The sequence below is a fragment of the Danio rerio genome, chromosome 9, assembly GCF_052040795.2.
Source record: "Danio rerio strain M-AB ecotype USA chromosome 9, GRCz13ab, whole genome shotgun sequence".
Taxonomy (NCBI): Eukaryota; Metazoa; Chordata; class Actinopteri; order Cypriniformes; family Danionidae; genus Danio; species Danio rerio.
The window spans coordinates 11,135,444-11,155,417 of NC_141029.1; the positions used below are offsets into that span (position 1 = coordinate 11,135,444).

Consider the following 19,974-nt stretch of genomic DNA (forward strand, 5'->3'; position numbering starts at 1 on the left):
ACTCTCTGGAAATGAAGTCTTTTGCATTTTGAGCAACATGAGGGTGAATAAATGCTGACACCGACTTTTTTGCACTGAAATGTTTCATTAATATTCTCCTCTTCTTCTCTCAGGACTTTGCCAAGGATCGCTATGGGATCTGTCCGATGGTCCAATCCCAGCAAAAACTGGGTCAGTGTCCTTCTCAGTCTTTAAGTGAAGATTTACGAGGGCATCTCGCTCCCACCGGATATCGATTGACAGGCTTTCCTATGCAAAATATAGAATGATAATTTAGGCACGTCTTGGAGCTGAAGATATAACCTAAAGCTCTTGGGATCTCCCTTGACGTTTCCCTGATGTTCCTCCCTTCACTGTCACACATAATAATCTTAAGTAACAGTTTGAGATAAATCTGGGATGAGGAATTAGGGTGACATTTACTCCCGACTGTCCGGCTGTGAGATTTTAAGCTCCGCTGCTACAGAACAAAGTGGTCTCCCACCAGCATTCCTCTCGGCAGAGATAGACCAGGCTCTTATGTTGGTGGATTCGGGATCAGCCAAACGCCCTGAGCACTTTCACTGGCGCTTAGCGGGACCGCCCCGTCTCTGCTACCTCATAATAAAGTCATAATGTGAGTCGGCGGAGGCAGGGTGACGCTGCGTTTGCCAAATCGGAGAATTATCCACGTGATGCTCACCTTTCAGACGGGGCCCTGTAACGTTTCATATTTATTAGCTCTCTTCCCGGTGGCTTTGTAATCCGAGCGAATGTCTTTTGTGGGGATCTGTGTACAAGGGGGGAGGCCTGTCGTCTTTGATGTGTTCTTTTGTTTTTCTCTTTTCTGGATGGAGGCAGACAGGGCGTTGGTGCGTGTCCAGGACCTGACACTGGAGAAGGCTGAGCAGCAGATCTGGGTGCGTGCCAGAATTCACACCAGCAGAGCTAAAGGTAAACTCCTCCTCACTCTTACACAAGCTCATCTGCCGCTGTTGCTCAATTCGTTTCAACATGTGGAAGCTGCTCTTACCAAAGCGTAAAGGTTTCTTGTTTGGTGTTGCTGGTTGTATTATTGCATTAATGGAAAGTCATTATGGTTCACCTCAAATTGTAGAGTCACAATGGATGACAAACTGTCATGTTCATGCAGAAAGTTCAGAAGTCATACAATACCCAGGTGATTAGTGTGGACAAATGAACCTTTCATGGCTAAATATTGTGGTCCAAACTGCAAAGTGCTGTCATATTATTCAGAATTTTTGCAATAGGATTTTGGGTAACGTTTCTCCATGGTGATTATGTGTCAAAATAAATCAACACTTTTAATGGGCAAGAATACACACTGACAAAACAAAGGTGACTATTTAGGAAATGACCTCTAATTTAAGGTATACTTTAGTGTTCTGCATATGAATTTGTCATCAGCACAGTATTCATGCGCTATAAGTAGTTTATCTAAGTTTGAGTGTAATGTATGAGCTTGTTACATGTTTAACAGTATGATATTGTAACATTTAAGAAAGCCAATGAATATTGTTTGGAACAGACTGTGGAGAGGTAAGCATGATCAAACACCCAATGAGGGGGGAGAGCATGCTCAGAGCCCGGCGGCTAATCAGCAGGCCAATCAGAAATAATAAATAACACCTGCTTATTCTAGTGATTGAGCCGGAGAGACAGCCTTCTTAAGGAGAAGAGAAGTAGCAGCCGGGGAGAGAGAACATACATATACACACACACACACACACTGCTACATGTGTGGTGGCATTTAAAAATTAATAAAGCCATTTGCTTACCTGAATCGCTGACCCTATCTTCTTCCCTCAACAACAACGAACAATATTACACAGACCAATAAAGAAATAAAATCGAGGAGGAATTTATGCATTCTTTACTCAAATTAGTAAAGATAATAAAAAAATTAATTATACAGCACATTTGCACAGAGTTTTTTAAGAAATTAGGTATCTTAACCGTTACTAAAAGCATATGTTTTTTTAAAAATTCGTAAAATATTTATTAGTGTGGTTCCTAGTTATTTGGTGAGCTATTTTCAAATGGTGAGGCAACAGCATTCATATAGTACTAGCGGTTGGGATTTTAATATTTGTTTATTTAAAGAAAAATATGTTTTTATACACCAGTGCAATCATATGGAACAAATTACCAAAATCGATCAAGGACATAAAAGACTTAAAGGGCCATGAAACCCCACTCTTACAGTTCAAGTCTATTTAGGAATAAAAAAAAAAAAATGCTTCATGATGGGAGTTGAGCGCTGTGAGCTGAGTGGCCGACAGAGCAGGGGAAAAAGAAAGGCTTTTGTCAGTTGGCTCACCAGCTCAAGACAAAAACCTGCATAATCTTGATACAAAATGTGAGGAGACCCATGATTTTATAGTTTACAAAGTTAAAATGCAAAGAAATAAACAGTAAGTATTTAATGCTATTACATATACGATAGACTGTTCCTAATTTTACATAATATATAACATTTTGTTATATCATTAAAAAGTTAATCGTGTTTATATAAATGCTGTAAGTGAGGAAGGTTCCTCTCCTTCTAGAATCCTGGGTCTGAATGCAGATGGTTGCATGGTGGATGATGATGTTTTTTTATGTTATATGTTTATTTTATTGTATTGTGAATAATTTTGTTCCTGTTTTAAAATGTGGAGGTACTGCTTGTTTTATCCATTAACTGTATTTTGTAGCCATTCTTAGTTTATTTATTTATTTATTTATTTATTTATTTATTTATTTATTTATTTATTTTTTATTTATTTATTTATCAGCGAGGACCACAATGGAAACAAGCCCAGGGCTTTATTGTATTTTTATCCTCAATGGTTTTATTTCAAGATGTATGGGATACTTCGATTTTGGACAAACTGTTCAAAAATACGTCAAATAACATTTTTATTTAATTCAATTTAAAATACTTGGAAATAAACAAATCAACAACAATAACAAAAGGAAGAAATGTACAAAGTTTAGCATAAATAAAAATAGGAGCACAAGGCAAAGCAAAGAAATCAACAAAAGAAAACAATCCTTGTAACATTACTACTAATGACAAAATAATGAAATAAACCCAAAATCTTTAGCAGATGATGCTCAAACTAAACTAATTACATTAGAAGAAACAAAACATGAACTATTCTAATTTAGAACAAAATTAAGTAAAAAACATCAAATATTATGGTTATGGAGAGGAGAGATTGAAGAACCTAAGAGTAAAATAAGAATGCACACAATGAAGAGCGTAGGAAAAAGAAGTGAAATTAAACAAAACACACACGGGATATAACCGTGCTTCTTGCATGTGCATGTTGCTTGTGTTTTCAGTTGTTTTTGTTGCTGTCAACTAGGGTTAGGCGATGTCAACCAATGCAAACATCGTGCAATGTTTGATGTGAAACATTGTGATAAAAGATGGCTTTGTTGTCAAAGGTGGCGGTGAATGAATTATTTATAAATAATCAATTAATTCATATAAAAATTAATTATTTGTGGCCTAACGTTTCACATTGCTTGACCCGCACATGTCAAAACTAATACTTTAAATAGGAGCCACAAAATGACAATGTGAAAGGAGATTAAAGATGGTGGTGACTGCTTTAAATGAATACTAAGACTTTTTTTGTTGGTTTTCACTTTTGGAGAGAAAACGTGTAGACAGACGAGAATGAATATGTTCGAGAGTACACATGTCAAGTGTCTGTATTATTGCACTCTATTAAATAAAATATGATTTGACAGGTTTGTTATTTAATGAAAGCACAGTTTTACTGCATTTGACATATGGGAATGTAGTTTCCCAGAAATCACAGTACTTTCTGTTTCTAGTTTCTTGATGATTGAACAGGAAGTGATGCCAACAACAGTTATGATCTCTCTCTTTCGGTTTAGTATTTGACTGTACTTCCAAGAATGACACACAACTTAAATGATAAAGTAAACCACTTGTGAGTTACTGAATACATTTGCTATGAATATTGTGCAAAGCTAACTTTTCAGTTCAAACATAAATATACATGAAATATACAAATTATAAATGCATATAATTAATACATGTGAGATAGAAGGACAAGTGAATTAGTGAATTAACCTGATGAAAGCTGTGAGATTTTAACAAAGTTTGAATAGAAATGTGAAATGTAGATAAATGGATTCCACTTTCTTAAAGTGACATGCTATTTGTAATCATTGACAACGTTTTGGCTTTAGCATTTTGTAGTATACAATGCATGCACAATACACAGCAAGCTGGATGTTAATGTACTATTCCAATTTTTTTATTTTTTTTATTGTGTTTAATGCACATTTAAAAAATCAGAAGTCACAATTAATAGATTTTTTTGTCTTGATTGTGGCTTAACAGATTATGAAGAAGCCAATTTAATTTCCATATTTAATTATGCATAATAGAATATATATATTTTTAGTTGAAAAAAATATATATAATAATTTTTTTTTGCAAAATAATATATTTTCTGCCATAAATAAATTGCTATTTTAAAAACAAACAAATTCCCCCAAAAAGAGAATAATACAACCTAAATAAGACTCATTATTATAAACAAACTAAATCTGTGACAGTACTAGGATTTTACATTTTGTTTTAAAAATATCAGAATATATATGTTTTCTGGTCAAAGCTGAGGTCTTTGCACATTTACAATGTCCCCTGCTGCTGAAAAAACTCTTTCACTGGGGACTGAGATGGCTGGTATGGAGAGGAAAAAGCCTTTTCTAAAACAGAAAGCATTGTGTATAGGGTGTATGTGGTCAATAGGCTGTCTCATCCGGGGGACTGGCCACCAGCATAAAATACTGATTTTACAATTAATAATTATATAGTAGGATAGAGTCAGGAGTTGAACATGATTATGAAGGTGAATTAATATTACTTGTATAATTAATAACTATAAGTATCAGTGTGATACACTTAAGAAGAGATAGTTTTAAACATTTTAAAATACTCAATAATATGAAGCAAATTATTAAAATATGCATAAACTAATTTAAAAAGGAAAGGGTAAAATAATCGGTCACGCTTTACAATAAGGTTCATTAGTTAGTGTTAAAAATGCATTTACTAACATGAACAAACAATGAACAATTCATTTACTACAGTATTTATTCATGTTAGTTAACGTTAATTAATGAAAATATAGTAGTTCATTGTTAGTTCGTTAACTCATGATGCATTAACTAATGTTAACAAGCACGGACTTGGATGTTAATCATGCATTAGTAAATGTTCAATTATGATTAATAGATGCAGTACATGTGTTGTTCATGATTAGTTCATGTTAGTAAATGCATTAACTAATGAACCTTATTGTAAAGTGTTACCAAATAATCTAATACATGCTTCTGTAACATAACATTCTTTTTCTGTCTGAAAAAAAACATTTTCACACTTTCGCCCGTGTGATTTCCATAACACTCGTAGGAGCAAGCAGAGCTGCAAATCATCCGGTCTGCATTGTTTGGCTTATTAACAGTTTTTTTTGGCATATAGACGTGTGTGACGTGGGTTTTTTTGAGCTGTGCTGATGGTATATGTGCATAATATTCATTGTTCTGTTAGTGTAAGTAAATGTGTTTTTGCAGTAGTTGCACACAGTTTGTGTTTTATCTGGCGCACCTCACTGTTGTCATTTTACTCTGCTGCCCCTCCTCTTGCTCGTCAATCATGTACAGGTAAATCAAGCAGTGTTTCCTCTATGATTTTTTCCAGCTGTTGTGGCAGACATTTTACACAAATCTACATACCACTTATTGCGTTATTTCAATAACAAATGGAGAAATGTCGTGAGCACTGTATTACAATTCGAGATCGCACTTTTGCAATTTGAGCATGCAAATCTTTTTTCCTCTGCTCGTGCACAAAACCTCTTGCACACACCCTTAAATATATGCTACTCAAGCAAAAATCTTCTTGTGCGCTCTCAAATAAACTCTACTGAAGTGCAATTCAGCACATTTTTGTAGCAAGTATGTCTACTATATATTTGATTTTTTAGGTGTATTTATGAATGTTGCCACTAGACCTACAGAGTGGCATTAAAGTACTTTACTTTAAAGTAAAGTGAAACAGTAATATACTCCAGCAAAGATAAAGTCATTATATGCAGAACCATATAGGCAGACCTTTATTTATAAAGTATAATTATGCAAATTATGTTCATCCTTACTGAAAGCTACATCGTGTTTGCTGGCCTCACGCATCACGCACCTGTCAGTCAGTCAGTCAGTACGTAACTTCAAAGGGTTAAACAAATAATGCACAGCACTACTACGATTACAGAAAAGTTCACGCTGTTATAATTCACTTACCTATTAATAAGTTTAGGTGCAACTATAACCCGCTATTAAAAAAACAACAACGACTATGTTATAAATGAGAAGCTGGAATGTGTCCGTGGCGGGATGCATTTTGGTGGCGCATGGAAGAACGAATATAGCGGAAACCATGTCAAGTTTGCACCTATAAACACAGTGCCATCTGTTTAAAAAATGTATCGCGATTCTTTCAACGGTTTGAATCATCACATATTTGAATCGATTTTCAACCAGCTCACTGTGAATCGTTACATCCCTAAATATAATATTATTAAGATTCTGACGGTATGATAACCTTGGATAATAATACCACGGTTTCATTGCATCACAGTGTTTTGATTATTGCTTTAAAGTAAAGTCTTTTTAAATGTTTGGGTAAGAAAACAACAACCTTTTCCCCCATTGAACGCAATATATTTTATTTTAAGAAACAGTAAACATGTCAGCCTCTGCTGTCTTCATTAGTTTCAAAAACACAGATTTCTTTTCAACTTTAAAAGACATCTTTGGATATCTTTCTTTTTTTTTGGATGTAAAGTAAGCCACTGCACTTTATTTAGTCTTAGCATGCTTGGATGTTGGTGCATAAGTGATTTGTTTTTCAAATGCTTTCAGACTCGTGGGCTGACCAGTAACTGTTGATGTGGATGCTCTTTTGATGCTGGAGATACTGTTGCCCTAAAAAAAAAAAAAGTCTTTGACAACATGTAAAAAACAACTTAGATATACCGCAAATATGGTATAATAGAAAATTTTGGCAGTTTAGACTGATTTTTAAATTGTGGTAAACATTGAAGCCAAATATTGTCTGTCGCTAATAATGATAATAATAATAATTTTATTATAATTATATTATAATTAATTCTATTATTATTATTAAAAAAAATAAGTGCTGTAATTTTCCATACTTGTGATTTAATGCAGGTTATGGGGTCTCTGAGGGATATTGGTCCCATTAACATTATTTAGTGTCAGATTTGTTAGGGGATGAAGGCTTATGAAACCAAGGAACTGATAAACTCCTTCTGCGGCTGTGTTTGTTTTAAGTAAATGACAATGGAAACTGTACAGTTGAATCCACAGGCCAAGTGAAACCCTGCGGGTTTCCCTTGTCTTCCCCACACACTTCAGGTCTGAGGGTCTCACACCTACCCGTCTGTTTTAAGTGTGTGCTAATGAATTAACCATGTATTATGACTGTATCTCCCAAAGATTCCTTCCTGGACAACTTCCATGTCAAGAATCCTTTAACCTCCAGCTTCCCTCATTCTGTCAGTGAACTCCGAGCTGAAGGATGTCCTTTAGCACAACAACATCCTGATTTGTTCAGGGATGAAGGGTTCTGCTTATTTAACTAGCACTCGACTATCTGTCAGGCTTCAAAGAGTCTGGGTGGTCTCTGATCTTGACCTGCTTCGTGGCAGGTTTACACAGATCCCAGTTTGTTCACTCTCAAGGTGTCTGATAAGCAATTTGGTGACAAGACAGGGTTGCGTATATTGTGTCTTTCAAAGAGGTTTGTGCTGTCTGTTGACAACTGATTGGTGCTAGTTAACTTGGTGCTTTTATGGCCAGTGCTGCAATAATCTCTATCCGGGATCATAGTTGTAGAGCTGGTTTCTGTGTGTTTGATGGAGTCAAAATATGATAGTGTTCTCAGGAAAATGTGTTGTTGAAGAGCTCGACTTGTTGTGCTGGTTTTGTAATCTGATATCATCTACATTAACTTGTTTCTGTAAAGATAACATGATCATAGCATTTGAAGAAATTCAGAGAGATCTTATGGTGAAAGTGAGCACTTTATTATTGATACAATATTAAAGTTATATAATGCTACATTTTTTTTTTACAATAAAGTTGTATTAATATAGTAAATAATTGCTTTTTGCCATTTGCTTTGTGGAATTAAAACAATCCTAAAAAAACTAATATTGTGAAATATTATTAATGTATAGAACACACATATCAATATATTATTTTTATATCAACAAAATGTAATTACTTTTGTATCAAAACTAAATTATTCCAGCCCTTAATGTTGGATGATCCCTCAGAGATTATAGTAAACATTTTTATTATACATTTTATTTTATATTATTATTTTTTGATCACTTTACAAAAAAGTTGATTTTTTTATTATGATTTTACAAATATTTTTATGCCTTTATTTCTAATTTATAAGTTTAAAGATGCGACCCCAGATTAATAAAGGGACTAAGCTGAAAAGAAAATGAAATGAATGAAGTTTAAAAATTACAACAGCAAAAAAAAAAAAAAAAAAATCTTTATTTTTATTTTAGGTTGGATTTTTTTTTCTACAATTTTATTACTGTAGGTTGTCTTGCTTTTTATGCTCAGCAAGGCTGCTATTGTTGAAATAATAAAAATAATAATATTGTGAAATTATTTATGTATAAAAATTATTTATATCAATATAATATTTTTATATCAATGTATATTTAAAATATAATTTATTCCTCTTGTATCAAAACTAAATTATTCCAGTCTTTAATGCCATATGGTCCTTCAGAGATTATAGTAAACATTTTATTATTGGTGATGAAATCAATTAATACTATTTTTAAAAAATACATATGATTTTTTCAGAAACCATTAAGCATTTTATTTTTATTTTTATTATTACAGATTTCTTTGAATAACGAATTATTTCAAACGGTCATTTATAACATTTATAAAACCTTTTTGTAGTTTCTTATTGATTTACATCTTTAGTTGGTATTGATATCTTAAACTACAAACAAACAAACAAAGCTTACACCACCAGTTTATGTCCTATTAGTGTGCTCTTTATTCTAGATAGTCAGCAAGCATTGTTCGAGTATTTTTTTTCTCAGGTATGTTTTCTGACAGTTTATTTATTTTTTCTCCAGGGAAGCAGTGCTTCTTGGTCCTGCGTCACCAGCAGTTCACGGTTCAGGCTCTGCTCGCGGTGGGAGATCGTGCCAGCAAGCAGATGGTCAAGTTTGCTGCTAAGTGAGTATAGGCCACGTTTCCTGTCAAACAATTGTGGGAAAAAGTGAAGTCCTGGAGACTCCTTTCATTTTAACATGTTAAGTGGCGATCGATAAAGTTTCACTTCAAAACAAAAGCTCCATTTTTTTTCAAAGTCGGAAACAGCTTTCTCTCAACACGGTAATGGGTAGTTCCCTTTAAAACAACAAACAGGAGATACATCAGAGAGACACGTCGACCTAAAAGTCTGGCATGAATGAATGAGGTCAAATGGAGGTTTGTGGGACAATAGGACCACCTTTCAGCCCAAAACACAACACGTTGAGGCACATTAGGTACCATTTAGTTTCATATTTATCAATTTAGTCTGGATGACCTTAAGACTTTTACCCTTGTAAAGGCTGGTTTTGTTGGACCAATATTACAATAAAACAATAAAGTGAATTTTATTAAAATAACTTCGTAGTATGTTTTTTTAAATTAATAAATATTTATTATTATTATTATTATTATTATTATTATTATTATTATTATTATTATTATTATTATTATTATTATTATTGTCATTATTATTATTATTAATAATAATAATGATAATAATAATAATAATAATAATAATAATATAGTGAATTAACTTTATTTTATTTTATTTTATTTTTTTATCATCATAAATACTATAGCCTACAGTGTTACATAATCCATTTTAATATGTTGTTTTGTTGAACAAATTATTGCCAGCCTCATGCAAAAAATCTTAAGGCTCATATAATGTTATTTTCCTTAATATTTTTGTAACATTTATTTTGAAATAAAGATAATTTTTAACAATGAAAATTGCGTTGGATTTGTCTTATGATAAGGGTTAAATTGTTCATTTCTTTTAAAAACATTACAAACAAATTAGGTTTACAATGAAATTCAATTCATCTTTATTTTTAGAGCGCTTTTACTATGTAGATTGTGTCAAATCAGCCTAACATAGACATTCTAGTAAATTGAAACTGCAGTCCAGTTTTCAGAGATGAAGTTCAGTTTTATGTTAGTTTAATTTTTGCTGCTGGAAGTCCAAACACTGAAGAGCAAATCCATCGATGCGCAGCTCCTCAAGTCCCAAACCAAGCAAGCCAGTGGCGACAGTGGTTGAGGAACAAAACTTTACCAATTGACGAAAGTAAAGGAAAAAAACCTTGAGAGAAACCATGCTCAGTTGCGCATGACCATTTCTACTCTGGCAAAACTTCTTGTGCAGAACTGCAGTCTATATCTAAAATAATAATAATTTAGTTTATGTTTTATTTCTTATTCTATCATGGACAGTTAGAAAGTGTGAATTGACTTATGCAAATGTGAATGTCTGTTTTGCTGCATGAAATATTTAATCTCATAAACTTTCCAAACTATATAACAGACAAGGTTTGTCCGCTTGTTTAAAAGTCCACTTCAAGTCTTTTATAGGGTCAGAGGGTTTGTGCTCGACCATGTTAACATCCTCTGTTTGCTCATGCAGCATTGAATGGAGGCTAAACTCTATTCGCATTATCGCTCATGAATTAGGAAGGGTGTTGTGGTCTGGGGAGTTCCTTTCCAGTTCCTTACGTGGCGGATTTAGTTTCCCATTGCTCACAGTTGAATGCGATTGTTCTTTACTGAAAAGGCTCCTGCTTGATAACTGCACTCGCTTGTTTCTTATCTAACTGAAAGATTTCACCTCAGCAAATCTAAGATGAGCGTTTCCTTGAACTCGCAAGATCATTGAAGCAGATTTTTGTGCTTTGCCGAGAAAGTTCCTCTCTTTGTGTTACGTAAATCTTAGTGAAGTAACAAAACGGTTCAGTTAGAAATTCAGTTAGGGGATGTTAATGAAATCTGGTTGCCACATTATATGTAGTTTTTTTTTTGTTTGTTTGTTTGAGTTTTGTTGCAGCATTCTTATCACACCCAAACTGATTTTCCAAATATGTCATTAAGATGGATGTGCTTTTGAACTGTTAATATTCACCAGAATGATCTGAAATGATAATATCATGTTTTAAAATAATGTTGATTTTCGAATGTGTACCTGAAATTGTTTGCAAGTAAAGTCACCAAATAATATAATTTAAAGGTGCTGTGAAATTAAAGTTTATAGGATCTTAGTATCTGTATGTTTGTTTTAAGGATATCTATAAGCTAGCATTTTCCATAACAGTGAAAAACTTTGCATTTAGATTATACAAGCCTGATATGAACAAAGCTTATAGTTTGTTACTTTTCGCCTAAATGGACTTTCTCATCAAATCTTGACCAATCAAATGCTCTCTATTATCTTAGATTCCTTGCTAATATTTGAAGGCTTTTCCTGACAAGAACAAATCATACAAGTTATAAAAGAGTAATTTTACAAAATGTGTAATTCTGAATCTAAAATTAGTTTGGAAGGGTTTTATTTCTTGGCAAAAAAATATGGTTTTATTTAATGTAAATATTCATTTATTCTTGTGTTTTTTGGTCACCATTTTTCTAAAAGCAGTTATTGGAGCTAATTACAATGTATTGCAGTAAGATTTATGGTTTATTTGATCACAATGGGAGAATTACTGCAATACTCAGCTTCTCATGGTTTATTCTTATTTTAAAATGCCTTGTATGTATTTATTGAAGCGGTTTAGTGATTTTGTGCAAGTTGTTAAGCCAATGCTAATTGCTACGGTAATTTCATCTGCTACTTTACAACATTTCACCTCTTTTTCATGTCATATCAAAAAGTTATTACTAAGCAGTTTTTCCTGAACATATGATGCCTCCGATCCAGATGATAGTTTTCCAGCTCAAACATCCGAGTACCATGTGCAATGGATCACAGCTCCCTCTAGCTGATGATCTGTTTGTCAGTGGACATGCAGTTTTCAATAATCAAGCTTTGCTGCAACATTAATAATCAGTTAAATGCAAGAATATTACAAAATTAAATTCTTTAAAAAATATATTTTAGCTATAGAAGAGATTTTTTATAAAAACAATTTTGAAAAACATAATAGGTTTAACAATTAATGTTTAATAATTGTTTTTTGTCTTTGCAAGATGACAGCACTTAATATTTTACTAGAAATAATGCAAGATTCTAGTATTTAGCTTAAAGTGTAATTTAAAGGCCTATCTAGATTAATTAGGCAAGTCATTGTGAGTCTTTATTTTTTATTTTTTTATATTCCAGCCAAACTAAAATAAATAATTTTGGCATAAATACATAAATCATATGAATACATATGTAATAATTCATAATTGTGAATTATAATGTAAGGTCTGACTGTAATGTAAGGTTTATTGTTTATATTTTTGTTATTTGTGGGAAAAAATTCTACGTATAGTGATTTGTTATTGTTGTTGTAATTATTATTTGCTTCAGCCACATAATTTATATCTAAACTCTTTAAATATTCTATAGTTGCTTTTATTTTTTATGGTGTAACTTCCATTCCTTCATAATTTAGATTCTTATTGCTATTATTATTTTTTATGTTGTTATTATTTTAACTTCACAAGTGGTTGTGACTTAATCCAGATGACAGTCTCTAATATTTTCCTAGAAATAATTTGAGATACTAATATTAAGTTTAAAGTGCAATTTAAAGGCTTAACTAGATTCATTTGGCAAGTCATTGGACAACAGTGCTGTATTCGGCAGCCTGTAGTTACGCAACTCTTTTTTTTTATTCCAGCCAAACTAAAAGAAATAAGACTACGAATAATGATTATTTCACCCATTCTTATTTTTTGTATTCAGAGACATTTAAAACATTAATTAGACCAGGGGTGCCCAGACTCAGTACTTGAGCCCCTGTGTTTTGCATATTTTAGTTCTAACTCCAATATAAACACGCCTGAACCAGCTAATCAAGCTCTTTCGAGCTATACTAAAAACCCCAGGCTAGTGTGTAGAAGGAAGCTAATCTATGCAGGACACTGGCCTTCTAGGACTGAGTTTGGACAACCCTGAATTAGACACTTAATATGTATTTTTTATATGCTTTCTATGCATTTAGAATGAAAAAGTAATATAATGCAGATAATATATTGATTCATTTGGCCACATATACATAAATCAAATTAATGTACATGTGATTATTCATAATTTTGACTAATAAGTCTGAAATGTAGGGTCTATTGTTTACATTTGTATCATTATTATTTATTTTATTGTTATTTTGAAACAAAACTACATAGAATATGTATTGTTATTATTATTATTATCATCATCATCATTGTTACTATTTTTATTTTCTACATCCACATACTCTATATCTAAAGTCTTTAAATATTTTATATTTGCTTTTATTTTATATGCCATAACTTCTGTTAATCAATAATTTAGATCCTTATTGTTATAATTATTATATTTGATATTGTTGTTATTATTTTAAGGTCAAGAGTGCTTGTGTAAGCATTTCACTGCATATCATGCAGTGCGTGACATATTATTATTATTATTAATATTATTATTAACAGTCAAGTTTGTGATCGTGTTTGTGGTAGTTTTTATTTTATTACTTACATATTATCATAATGCTTTCCATTATGGTATTCATTTTAATTCTCCATGTGTTTAATGTTTTTTAAAAAAACCCTGCAGACACTTTGGGTCATACTTATTAGCAGTGCTTGCTCGGCTTCTTTAGTAAATGTTTTTGAAAATCAAATGTGGTGTGAGATAAAGCATATGTGCACAATCAGAGAGCAGGTCAAACACACTCGCTCTGTATAATCCTCTCTTTATAGCCACCTCTCCCTTCAGGCCAATGTCCTTTCAATGCACAAGCACTAATGCTTGAGCCCATCACAGCCGGCTTAGTGTTCAGTAACCAGACTTAATCAGGACTTATGAAGAGCAGCGGGGTCTGCATGGAGGTTGTTAGAAAGCGGAGCTGATCCCAGAGCAGCAGCTGGCAGGGACTTGTGCGCCTCATTCTCTCATCTCTCTCTGGTCTCTCATTACTCCCTTTGTAATGACCAGAGCTGAAGGTTGCAATCTCAATTTATGCCGTCTGCTTCTCAAACAGACAGTTGGCCCTCGTCTTTACATTTGACCTTCGAGACAGAGAGAATGAGGCTTTCCAATCTAATATTGTTTCACTAAAAGGAATAGGTCACCCAAAATGAAAATTCTGCCATCAATTACTTGTCCTCGTGTCGCAACAAAGGGGCTTGGTTTGTTTATTTAGTTGACGGATCTTGATTGATAGTTTATAGTGACAATGTGGGTCAAGCGTTAAACATTAGGTTTAAGGGTTGATAAAAAATTTTAGCTTTGTGTAAAGTAAATAAATATAGCTTGTCATGACTCTAAAATTGCAGGAACACTTGATCAAGTCAAGTCTTGATCTAACCTTCATAGTTATAGTGCTTCATTCAGTGTAGATTGTAATGAACAGGAAAACAAGTTAAACTTTCATCTGAAATTGCACTGATACATTTTTTTTTGGAGTAACCAATTCAATTCAATTCACCTTTATTTGTATTGCACTTTTACAATGTAGATTGTGTCAAAGCAGCTTCACATGAAAGATCATAGTAAACTAAAACGGTGTCAGTTCAGTTTTTAGTGTTTAAGTTCAGTTCAGTTTAGCTCAGTTCAGTGTGGTTTAATAATCACTACTGAGAGTCCAAACACTGAAGAGCAAATCCATCGATGCACAGCTCTACAGATCCAGAACCATGTAAGCCAGTGGTGACAGTGGCGAGGACAAAACTTCACCAATTGGCGAAAGTGAAGAATTAAAAAACCAGGTTCAGTTGGACACAACGATTTCTCCACTGGCCAAACGTCTTGCAGAGCTGCAGTCAAGGCGCCAGAGGCTGGAAGCTGGACTTCAGCGAAGACTTGTCTGTCCTTGGAGCGTCACAGGAATCAGTCTAATGCTCTCTACTCCTCCATGACCACCACAGTATCTGCCCAAGATAGGACCTGGTCCAGGATATGAAAACCTTGGGATTATTTCGTCGCTGGTCTTGGATCAAATCAATGGTGCTGCATAGTCTGAGGTTCACGGGATGAGTATTTCTTGGTGGAAATGGAGAATAAAGATAATACTTAGCGTAGCTGCTGTTCATAGTGTATATAAACGACATGCAGAAACCTGTGTGGAGCACATACATGTATCATACCGCTATGTGATGCACTGAGTATGCTTTACTAAAAAGATAGGTCTTTAATCTAGTTTTGAATTGGGAGAGTGTGTCTGAGCCTCAGACATTATCAGGAAGGCTATTCCAGAGTTTAGGAGCCATAAATGAAAAGGGTCGACCTCCTTTACTTTACTTTGCTATTCTAGGTTCTACTAGAAGTGCTGAGTTTTGAGATCTTAAAGAACAGGTTGGATTGTAGCAAGACAGAAGGTTGGTTAGATAAACAGGAACTAGATTATTCTTTATAGGTAAGAAGCAATATTTTAAATTCAATATGAAACTTAACAGGCAGCCATTGTAACGAGGATAAAAAACCCAACAATACATTGTCAAAATGATGTAGTTTTCTTATATGCTAAAATCATTACAATATAGAGTAATACTAAATATTTTCAAGTTTTATGAATAGATTTACTAAATTTTATGTTATATCAAAATCTATTTATTTTATTAATAACATGCATTGTTGAGAACTTAGTTTGTACAACTTTAATTGCAATTTTGTCAATATTTAGATTTTTTCGACCATTCAGATTCCTTAGAATATTTGCAACTCCAGCATATATTATTCCATCCTAAATAACACACATATCAGTTGAAAGCTTGTTTATGCAATGCAATTTTGTAGATCAGAAACTCCAAAAATGGACCCTTATGACTTTTGTGTTCCAGGGTCACATATTTATTTGTGTGTGTGTGGTGTGTGGGGGGTGGGAATATATTTAACGTCACAAACAGGTAGCAGGATAGTGGTAGAGTGGTTACCAAGGTAGAGTAACAGAATTAACATTGTGTAACAGAGTTGACAAATGTTTTTCTTTTTTTTTCAATTATAAAAGGAAGTGACTTGTTTGTCAAGCTTAGACTTATTAAAGTTGAGTGTGTTTTCAAGAAGACAACTAAAAACTTTTCTCTTTTGAGAGCACCTTAACCCTGGTGTATAAACCGAAATCCACTATAGGAGCACTTTCTCTCTCTCTTTCTCTTCCTCAAAATTGTAGCACTAAATTCTCTGAGCACAAAGAAGTTATTAACAACTAGCACTTGTTGTGTGTATTGCCTCTTCTTGTTGAGTCACTGCATACCTCCTTAATTGTAATGCCGAGTTCAGACTGTATTATTTTCAAACTAGTCGTGTCACAGATGTTTTCACACTGCATGACTATCTGGGCAAGCGTTTCGTCGCTGCTTTGTTTACACTGCAAGATGGTTCGGCGACATGGACATTCACATTGCATGACTTTACTATAGGGAGAATCGCCGACAACTTCGTCCAAACTACGTCTCACAGCCAAAAACATGTAGTATATCTTTTGTTATTAACTACATAATGAGAAAGAAGCCTTTAATGGGGTAGAACATGTACATGTTTGCTCACCTGGGTTCAAAGGGAATCAGCCATTTCTCCTCAACGTTGATAATAAACTAATATCTTTCTGTATGAAACGTCAAACAGACACGGTTGCTCCTGAGTCCTGTCAAACCTACACTAGTTTTTCCTCCATTTCGTGGGTCCAAATAAACCGAAAAAGAGCACTTTTAACTTCTCCCCCAGCTTTTTGCTGGCCTGTAGCAGGTATACACACACGCACACACAAGTGAAAGCTGCTCTCTCATTGGCTGTAGGCGATCGCTGATGTTATTTTCAGTCAAAACTCAATTCACACGGCCTGATTTGAATCGCCGACAGCTCCAGATATTTAGCACGCCAAATATCTCACAGGCATCGGAGACTCATCGGCGATTTTCTCAGATCGCGTCTTTGATCGTTCATACTGTGTGATTGTCACTCACGTGCACGAGCACAGATTTGCCTGTGATTTCAGGCATTTGTCGGCGATTTCTCAAAACCTGTTGGCGAGCCAAAATCGGGGCTAAAATCACGCAGTCTGAACTAGGCATAAGTCGCTTTGGACAAAAGCATCTGCTAAATGACTTAATGTAATGAATTTCTATTTTCATATTTATGGAAATTGTATCTCCAGTTATAAAAACACTCATATGACTCTGGTGCAAACAGAGCTTCAAATAAGACATTTTTAGAAAAATTCATTTTAAGCAAATATATTTTGTGGTACCTATGGTGGTGAGAAACCTGTGGCCTTTAGATTTGTTGTGTAAAGAATGCAAAATACGGTTTCATCAGATAAAAAATGATGTGGTTTGCTATCATCACAGCAGTGTGTTTGTGTGCTTTGAAAAGGAGAACTGTGTGCAATTCAAGAGAGAAATGGTTTAAAACAAAATAGGATTTCAACCAAACTGTTTCCTAACCGTATGATCTCATGTTTCCATGAAGCTGCTTTGCAGTTTCTGTTTCTGAATGCTGAGGGGGGATTTAGTTTTATTTATTAAAATAATTTATATTTTCTATGTTGTTGTTTTTTTTTTTGTTGTTTTTTTCCAGACAATAAATCTTCAACAGAATATAAGTTTTTTAATTGTTTGCTCGTTCAGGTTTAAACTACTAATAATAATAACAATAAAAAAATAAAAAAATAAATAAAAATTCATTGAATTCTTTTTCCTGATCAATTTTAAAGCAATAAAGTTGAACAAAACAATACATTTTTACAAGCCCTAGATTTGTTTATTGGAATTATTGTGACTAAAACTCCCCATAAAACTGTATGTCAATGTAAATATTAAAAAGAAAAAAGCATATTTGAAGAGCATTGTTTGACTATTCTCATGTTGTCAACTGTCCAAATGTTTTTTTTTTTTTCCATCCTTATGCTTTATCCATTCACAGCATCACAAAGGAGAGCATCATTGATGTGGAGGCCGTAGTGAAGAAGGTGGAGCAGAAGATCGAGAGCTGTTCTCAGCAGGATGTGGAGCTTCACGTGGAGAGGGTAGAGATCACACATTCATCTCTATTTTCCCTTTGTTAAAATGTTAAGTGTAATAATTGAAAGCTAAATGTACGCATTCATCATCATGGATTATATCATCTTTATATCTTACTTATTCAGCTTTCTTCTGTATATTCTCTTTCGTGTTCAACAGAACAAACAAATCTCAGACATTTTTGGAATAAGGCTAAATAAATTATTACAGAATATTCAATTGTTTGGGTGAACCATCCCTATTAATGCCATATACTTTTAATAAAATATACTTGCAGCCGAAATTATTTATTTTATTTTATTTTTTACACCGTTTTGTCAATGGTGCCTTTATACAGTTGGTATCCTACTGAGAGTCACATTTAAATGACTATGTAAAGATGTGTGCTTTTTGATCTCAATAACGAAATAATCCTAAACTAAAATAACACCGGTTAGAAAACATCTGTTAAGAGAGCATTTGAGCTCTACTAGCTCTGCATTTTAGTCAAGTCACTTCTAGCTTATTTATACAGACCTTTATACAAGAGTGGTTTAAAGCAAGCTGCTTTACAGAAGTATACATGAAAGTATGTCTCAGTGTTGCTTTTACCTCTTAAGGCCCAAGTTGTTTTTTTTACATCCACTTTTTATGTCTCTTTGCTATTTGGTCTTATTGTAATCTAATTAGAATAAAAGCCTAAGTATCATCTCTTGATATGATGTACTTTTAAAGAAAAATGATGACCATAACTGTGGACTCGTGGTCAAAATTTACCTAAAACACATTTTCCTGATTGTTTTTTAATCCATATATAACATATAAATTTTTTGAACATGTTTTGACAATCAGAGAGTAAAAACATTTTTTTGCCACTTTTGGACAGTTAACAATAGTGTTTGGGACATTTCATATGCTGCAAAACAGTTGCAGGATGACACAGTATGTCATCATATTTTAAATATCCACTTAAGAGCTAAAATGTGCTCTCCACGTATGTGCCCACTAAGCCACTAAGTTAAAATTACCCTTGACGCTTTTCCAGAGCTATGCACCTCTGACAGGCATTCGTCCAGTACTTAAATTCATTCAGTGGAAGTGGATGGGTACTAGGTACAGCTTAAACATTCTGCTAGATAACTTATTTTGTTAAAGATATTTGCATTAGAGTTGAAGTCATAACTTAAGCTTTTTGTGCATGTGTGCCAGATCTTTGTGATAAGTCAGTCTGAGGCCAGACTCCCCCTTCAGCTGGAAGATGCTGTCAGGCCAGAAGGAGAAGGAGATGAGGTGAGAAAACGGAGTGGGGACAAAATTAAAATGCTGTGGGTGAAGAGTCGGGGGACAAAATGCCAAATGAAAGTATAAAACATTAAACTGATCTTTTGTCTTTACGATAATCTTGTCTAAGTTCAGTTAGACAGCTGAGTTAACCGTTTATAGGCCTCTCATTGAAGAACTCCCTAAAGTGCTACTCACAGGGTTAGAATTTCAAACTTTCTCTGACTAGATATAATGATAATATTAAAAGATCAATGGCAATTGTTACTGTAAAGGGTTCTGCATCCGATAAAGTGCTTAAAAAAATTCTTTCTATTTTTTGTATTTCTTTTAAAAGAATGGAATAATCTACCCAAAAATGAACATGCATTCTTGATTTACTCAACCTAAGCC

At 33.7% G+C, this 19,974-nt stretch overlaps 1 protein-coding gene across 2 annotated transcripts in view; it reads left to right on the forward strand.

The window, feature by feature from the left end:
- dars1 (aspartyl-tRNA synthetase 1) overlaps positions 1-19,974 on the forward strand; it is a 58,380-nt gene that overhangs the window by 9,463 nt on the left and 28,943 nt on the right. For both annotated transcript variants that reach the window (XM_087265996.1, NM_001077611.1), the window contains 5 exon segments: positions 114-171; positions 841-933; positions 9,228-9,330; positions 18,224-18,326; positions 19,510-19,590. In XM_087265996.1, coding sequence (XP_087122122.1) covers positions 114-171; positions 841-933; positions 9,228-9,330; positions 18,224-18,326; positions 19,510-19,590 — 438 coding nt within the window.